The sequence below is a fragment of the Emys orbicularis genome, chromosome 12 (genome assembly GCF_028017835.1).
Source record: "Emys orbicularis isolate rEmyOrb1 chromosome 12, rEmyOrb1.hap1, whole genome shotgun sequence".
Taxonomy (NCBI): domain Eukaryota; kingdom Metazoa; phylum Chordata; order Testudines; family Emydidae; genus Emys; species Emys orbicularis.
In genome coordinates this window covers 4,766,263-4,774,000 of record NC_088694.1, presented here as the reverse complement: position 1 = coordinate 4,774,000, position 7,738 = coordinate 4,766,263, and the positions used below count along the sequence as shown (strand labels likewise).

Genomic DNA, 7,738 nt, shown 5'->3' with positions numbered 1-7,738 from the left:
CTGGGCCGGATGGCAGGGAGCACTCGAGGACAATATATTCAAGCCATTCCCCCCCCCCACACACACACACACACTCTTCAGTAAAATACACGGTTTGTGCAGAAGTGGAGCTTTTTCTGCCTGCAAAGGGACCGCTGCATTTAGATAGTGGCACATAAGAGTCCTGTGGCATCTTATAGACTAACACACGTATTGGAGCATAAGCTTTCGTGGGTGAATACCCACTTCGTCAGACTAACACGGCTACCCCTCTGATACTTAATGGCACATAGGCAGCGACCAGCTAGCGGGTGAAAAATCGGGACAGGAGGTGGTGGTGGTGGTGGTGGTGGTGGTGGGGGGGGGGGGGTGATAGGCACCTGTCTAAGAAAAATCCCCAAATATCAGGACTGCCCCTATAAAATCGGGACATCTGGTCACCCTAGTAGCTCCACACACTTCTCGCCAGGACCGGGTCCCTCGGCTGTTCCAGGTGCGATCAACCTGTCAGGGAACCCAGACCGGGCTGCCGCCTCACAGGCTGCAAAGGGAATCGCCTCCCTGCCCCCTTGCTTTGCCGGGAGGGGGGTTCTGTCGCGCTGCGGAGTTAATGACCCAGTAGGGCTTGCAAAATAAATAAATAAATAAATAAATAAAAAACCAAGCCCAAGCTCCTTGGCCGGAAGGGAACCAAGGTTTCAAACTGGCCCCCCAGCCCACCCCCTTCCCAATCGGCGCTTCCCGAGGCAGCCCGGGGACGCCGCCTCCCCGTTGCTGATTGGCCCAGGGTGGCTATATTTGACCCCTTCCAGCTTCGCGGCGTCCCAAAAGTTTTGTTTTTTTGGGAGGGGAACGCGCCTGTCCCTAGCTTCCCCCCGACCCGCCGCGCCGCTGCCCCGGGACACGTTTCTCCCCTTGGCCCCGCACTGCTCGGTTCTGATCCAAAGGGCCGCCCAGCTGGAATGAATAGATCTGAGCCTAGTTACTGTCGAGAGGAGATATCGCAACCCAGGGGCGGCCGTTCATGGGGCCCCACTGCGGCCCCCGCCGCTGAGCCCGGCCTCGCCTACCAGCCCACCCCGGGGGCAGACTCCGCTTCCAGCCGGACCCCCAGCCCCGAGCCCGGCTTTGGATTTCGCCCAGGCGCGGCGGGGGGAGAGCCAGGCGCGCTCGGGTCCGCGCCCAGCCGCTCGCCGAGCCCGGATCCCGGGTATGGATACAGCCCGACCTCGGGCAAAGCCGAGGGGAAGCCGGGGGACGATTCCCGGATCCGCCGCCCCATGAACGCCTTCATGGTCTGGGCCAAGGACGAGAGGAAGCGGCTGGCGCAGCAGAACCCGGACCTGCACAACGCGGTGCTAAGCAAGATGTTGGGTAAGCGGCGAGGCGACCGGCTGCGCCCCCCTCCGGGACCCTGGGACCGGCTGCCCCCCTCCGGGACCCCGGACCGGCTGCCCCCCGACCCGGGACTAGGGTGACCAGACAGCAAGTGTGAAAAATCGGGACACGGGTGGGGGTAATAGGCACCTATAGAAGAAAATGTCCCAAATATCAGGACTGTCCCTATAAAATACGGACATCTGGTCACCCTGCCCAGGACCCCGGGCAGGCTGCTCCCACTAGACCTGGGGTAGAGACAGGCTGTCTGGGACCTGGGGCAGGCTGCACCCACAGGGGCAGAGGGCACCCACTGGCATAGAAACAGGTGCCCCTCATTGGATCTGGGCCAGGCTGAAGCCCAGACGGGAGCTGGGGTAAGGATAAGGCTACATGGCTTAGGGCTGGGCTGCAGGTCCCTGGGTGGCTGGAACCGCTGCTGTTGCTAATTCTCCAGTGCAATGGCCCCTCCGCCTCCTCTCTTGCCTTGCAAAGGACATTTGCTTATTGGCTTTCCTATCCGGTCGGGGTTTATTTTCCTTTGGGGGGGGGCAGCGTGCAGTGTCCCATTGCAGGGGGGATCCGGATGCCTGTACCCAGAAAGCGTTGGAATTCTCAGCAGAACGTGGGCTCCTAGTAGACCATTGCAGTCCTCTCTCTCTGCTTCTCTGCAGGGCTGAAGAGTTAAATCCCTCTTTTTCTTTTTTGGGGGGGGGGGGGGACGGGACGGGACTTGGTATCACTTTTCAGCCCTCTACCCAGAGGGGGGCTAAACTGGAGGTTTGTATGTTGCCGGTTTTTTAACCGCATTCTGGATGTGACCTCCGTCCTGCCCCCCAAAGCATTTTCCTCTCTCGTATCTTCATGCATTGCTTCTTTGCAAAGGTCTGTGTGTTCTGGAGGAAGGGTGCAGGGCTGAGCTCTTCTAACGGGGTGTGCTTTCCCCTTTCCAGGCCAGTCATGGAAAGCCCTGAGCGCCAGCGACAAGCGCCCCTTCGTGGAGGAAGCGGAGAGGCTGCGAATTCAGCATCTGCAGGACCATCCCAACTACAAGTACCGCCCAAGGAGGAAGAAGCAAGCCAAGAAAATCAAGAGGATGGAACCCAATATCCTTCTCCACAACCTTTCCCAGCCGTGCAGTGACAGCTTCAGCATGAATCATCATAGTGGCAGCCAGTCTGGCCACCACCAGCCTCCCCCACTTAACCACTTCAGAGAACTCCACTCCATGGGGTCGGATATTGAAAACTATGGCTTGCCAACTCCCGAGATGTCTCCCTTGGATGTCTTGGAACAGACCGAGCCAGCGTTTTTCCCTCCTCACATGCAGGATGACTGCAGCATGATCCCCTTTAGAGGCTATCATCCCCATCACCAGATGGAGTTTCCCCAAGAGAAGCCCATGGGGCGGGACATGGCACTGCCCTATGCTCAGACCCCGTCACATTTGGCTGATGCTATGAGGACTCCCCATCCATCTAGCATGTACTACAACCAAATGTGCTCTGGACCGCAGAATGTCCTTTCTGCCCATCTGGGCCAGCTGTCACCCCCTCCTGAAGCCCATCACGTTGACAGTGTAGATCACTTAAATCAAACTGAGCTTTGGACAGATGTTGACCGCAATGAGTTTGACCAGTATTTGAACATGAGCAGGACTCGTCCTGAAACCTCAGGACTCCCTTACCATGTCTCCCTGTCCAAAGTGACTCCAAGAAGTATCTCCTGTGAGGAGAGCAGTTTGATATCTGCATTGTCTGATGCCAGCAGTGCTGTCTACTATAGCCCCTGCATCACAGGCTAGGTCTGCCCCACTGCACAATGCGCTCACCCTGGAGAATGTATGACCCTTCAGTACAGAGTCTCCTTTAAAAAAGAAAAGCCATCTTCCTTTAACCATTGAGCTCCATAATATTTAGAGTATCTCATTAAATGCATCGCTTTTTTTAAACCATGCTGAAATCACTGATATACTGTAAAACTATATAACACAACTAGATGCATTTTCCAATGCAGAGGGTTAACATAGACAAGAGGTCAGCCTATGGCACTCCATCTCTTAACTCTATGCCGACTGGAAAATATGGCAACGCTTCTTACACATTGTTTTCAACCGGGCATAGCTGTAACTTCTAAGATCAGGTTGTTCTACCATGTCTTTAGACAAACTACAGTGATTCATGTCTAAAACAACTGCCAATGGGACCTGCTCAAATTGACCATGTTTAACTGAAGGGCAAACTAAATAGCATGGGAAACCTTGGAGATATTTTTGAAGTGGTTGTTTTAAGACTGGGTGCCTATTAGAGGTGGTTTTTAGCACAGTTTTCACTGTATTCTCAGCAATATATTTTAACTGGGCAACGAGGCTATATTTTTACTAAGCATTTTTTATATATAAAATTATATTTAATGTTTGGGTTTTTTTATTATCAAACTTTTTTTAAAAATAAATCAAAGGATATCCATGAGCTCTACAGCATTTATGTAGCGAGGCTGGATTTTAAAAGAAGAAATTTTGGGAGAAAAGGGAATTATGATATCAATATTGTTGAAGAATTGACTAGAATTCTGTACATTCCCTAACCCCGCCCCAAAATAGAACTGCATACGTTTTTATTGTCTGGAGAGCAAACTGTCCTCTGGTTTGCATACTGGTTCATTATTAAAACATCATCGTATAATTATTCCCATCTTGTGTGCTTGTTGTGTGAACACATATTTTCCGCAAATGCATGTTGTCCCAACCATTTCCAGATTCTTGGATCACTTGATTAATGTCCTGACAGCCTAGCAATTGTATTAATTTCAATCGCATCGCCCGCCAGCGCTGGGAAGCCTTGTAAACGCTCTCCAAAGATATATGAAAGGCGGCTAGAGCTCAGAGAATGTCAGCAGACACAGTCCTCATGGCTGTCTCACCCTCTCTTAAATTTCTCATTTTGTAAGTGTGAAAGATATGTTCTATGGGGAAAGCATCTGTTCTCAGATAAATGACATTTAATAAAACATGTGATATCCTTCTCTTGACATTTGTGTGCCTCTGTGTGGTTATTATTTTGCTAGCACGGCTGTACACTATCATATACGGCCTGATCCCTACGAGCTTTTCCCGTACCCTCATTCGAGTCAAAAAGTGCAAGGATGGGGCCCATAAACGTTGCAAACGGGAAAACTTCTAGGCCGGCCAGTGCAGGTTTGTTCCCTGTAACACATTTTCTAATGCTTTGTTCAGTCTAGTTATAAAACATTCCCAGCGACAGAGCTTCCACCCAGATCCTACACACCCATTGGAACTTCAGCTTACGTGTTCCTTTTCCTTGTTTCAACCTATTGTTATACTCATTTGGGTCCCCCAAAGCAAATCTTATCCCGCTTTCCTATTTTATGCCTCTCACTTTAATTAGTTCTATTTATTTCTGGTAAATGCAGCATTTGCACCGGAATATGTACAAAGGAAAATGCCAATCTGTTGCATAAATTGCTAGCGGCATCCGTTCATTGAACGCTGGTGATTTAAACCAGATTGATTTAGCCCAAAAAGGCTACTAAAAAAATGAAGAGATGAAAGGTTTTTGTTGTTCTTGGCAGGGATTTGCCATTTAGGGGAGAGGGATATTTAACAAATGACATGAATTTTCAAGCTTCTCCTAAATCAGACCCACGTTAGTGTTAACAGGCCTAAGTCCTGCCCCCATTTTTTACGTGAAGTGCCAATAAATGAACTGAGTGTTTGTTCCCATTAAATTACAGAAAGGAACTCCATTGTGTTTCCATATACAGTATGTAAAAAAAGGGGGGGGGTTAGAATACATGGAAAAATGACATCATAGGCTAAACAGGAGAGCTGGCTTCTGGCCACCAGTGGTGTGTCCAGCATGTGCCAGGATCGCCGGCTGAAACAAACAAACAAAGAAATGGGAAGCATCCTGTGTGCCTGGACAAACGACTGCGAAAGGAAACAGCCTTATATAGGCTGAATCCCATTCTAGTCCCCCGAAACAGTCTGGAAGGAAGGAGAAAGCAAGCTCTGACTTATTTTCCAGTTCTGAGCTTCCAAGTACCTTGCATATTACCATGTGATCACTTCCTCTGATTAAAAAGAAGAAAAGCACACTCAGCCCCTCTCCCATCTGCCCTGGAGCTCTGACAGGGAAAGGTAATGGGTAGATTAGATCACAGAGGAAATGCTAGTCATTTTCTACCAGTAGAATTCCCTTCTTTCCCCCCACCGTTAGATTTGCAAGCTGTGCTAATTCTTCTGCTATCCCAAAGGGTAGCTAGATGATTCTTTGCCTCTTATACTACAATTATTTAGGTCCCCTCCCCCCTGCATTTTCATTGTTAATTGAATGCTGGTCACGATGCTAAGAATGCTGGGTAACATCTTCAGAAGTGCCTAAGTGACTTGGGCACTTCTGAAAATGTCACCAAATCCTATCTGCAGAAAAGGCTCAGTATGGGAAGCAGATGCCCTGTTGATGTGCCCTAATCTTGAGCTGGAGGGGACATCTCTAGAGGTCAGATAACGCTTCAGTGTCCATGGCCCATTCAGACCTTGGCTTCTCTACATGCTAACTATCCATGGCTGGAGTTGAGTAGATGACCAGCTTTGTATCCCATCCCCAGTCCCCAAGCCATGCAGCCCTTCACCAAAAGGAATCGAACAGCAAAATACAGGTTTCTGACCATGTGTTGTATGTGGGTGAGGTTCTTTTAATCACTTTGGTGTTGTTTAAGATGTAGCTGCTTAACAGCTGCAAAAATACATGGAGCAAGCGGCTCTTTGTTAGCTGATGGATGCATCTAGCCTAGTGGAGAGAGACTAAACTGGCCAGATGTTTGAAGTGTTCCTTCACTCTAGCCGTTGTTTATAACGGGAGAGAGTCCCTGACGGCTTCATGGCTCCAGATCGTGTTCTTTTTAGATGGACAAAACCCTGCCCCTGACACACACACACACAAATCTCACTGAACCGATGTCTCGATAATGCACCAAATCAAGCCCCCAGGTCTGAACTGCCCCAGACCTTGGAAGAGTTCAGATCTGGATCCAAAGGTTGCAGCTTGGGCCCATCTTTAATTCTGTTCCTGTGTGGGGCTTGCTAAACAGGAGGTCGGTAGTCAAAGGAAGCGGAGAAATGCCATGTGAGGCAACTGCAAACAGGCATTTGTGCGTGTCGCTCCTTTGGAAAAGTCAGAGACAGTCTGAACCTCATTCCCACTTCTTCCCCTGTTCCTACAGCCCAGGGCTTTTTAATTCCTAGGCAATGGCTCACCACTGAAGTTAATGGGCTTGATGGGGACCTGCTCTTTTGAGGACTTCAATAGCTCAGACATAGGTTAGGGGTTCGATACAGGAGTGGGTGGGTGAGATTCTGTGGCCTGCGTTGTGCAGGAGGTCAGACTAGATGATCATAATGGTCCCTTCTGACCTTAATGTCTATGAGTCTATGAAATATTTCTGCAACAGAGCATTAGGCATCGTACTGTGCATTTCTGCGGTTTAATGGCCATTTGAGACTTAAGCTGTTTAAATCTCTATTGCACCATTGCAAAACAACACTGAATGATGCAGTGCCTGGGAGCTCCATGCGCTTCAACACAAAGGTACTTGCAACAAAACAATCCCCACCCCACCCACACACCATCTCTCATACGTGCTGGGCCAGATCCTCAGCTGGTGTCAAGCTGCATCGCTCCATGGACTTCAGTGGCATTGTGGCAATTGATTGCCGCTGAAGACCTGGCCTTCTGTGTTAGTATTAAGCACTGACAATAGCCCTTACTACGGGAGGCTCATTGCTGGATTCTGCCCTGCTCCAAGAGTTCAGCGTTGGTTTTCTTTAATAACACTTGCTACACCCCAGTACCTGTCCGTTCTGCTATTAAGGCCTTTCTTTGACCACCTGCGCTCAAGTCTTGACCAAGTCACTAAGCAACCTAAAGCGTTTTATAAACGTCATTATAGATCATTACTTCTGCGCAGCCAGTATCCCCCATCCCAAGCACAGTGGCATGCTTCCCTCACGATGGGCGGGCAGCTCTGGGAAGGCAGGGGAATGTGGCTTTTGTAAAGTTGTAAAGTTCCCATCAGGTGGGTCATTCTGTATTCATAGGGGTGTCTTCTCCCTAGCCACCCACCAAAAGGCGTAGCTCAAATCACCACTGCAGGGAAAGAAGCTGGAGTGATTTACGGTCAGTTAGTCCATCCCATCCCATCCCAGGAGCCCCATCTACAGCATTAGCAGGTCTCCTTGCAGGATCATCCTCCTACCGAATCATGTCAGCTGCACCGTTCTCTTACCCATACCCCTAGTGAGGAAGCTCTCCTGGATACACACCCAATGGAAGGTTGAGTCCCCAGGCAGCAGCGTGGCCGG

General features: G+C 49.8%; 1 protein-coding gene across 1 annotated transcript; it reads left to right on the top strand.

The window, feature by feature from the left end:
• The first annotated feature begins 941 nt into the window (after positions 1-941).
• On the top strand, positions 942-3,160 carry SOX18 (SRY-box transcription factor 18). Its single transcript, XM_065414809.1, has 2 exons — positions 942-1,353; positions 2,310-3,160. The coding sequence occupies exons 1-2, from the start codon at positions 942-944 to the stop codon at positions 3,158-3,160; spliced, it is 1,263 nt and encodes a 420-aa protein (XP_065270881.1).
• The last annotated feature ends 4,578 nt before the right edge of the window (positions 3,161-7,738 follow it).

Excerpts from the sequence above, each read along its gene's own strand:
- SOX18 (XM_065414809.1), top strand. The coding sequence starts at position 942 with ATGAATAGATCTGAGCCTAGTTACTGTCGAGAGGAGATATCGCAACCC. Across the intron at positions 1,354-2,309 it reads GGTGCTAAGCAAGATGTTGG|GCCAGTCATGGAAAGCCCTG; the intron begins GTAAGCGGCGAG and ends TCCCCTTTCCAG.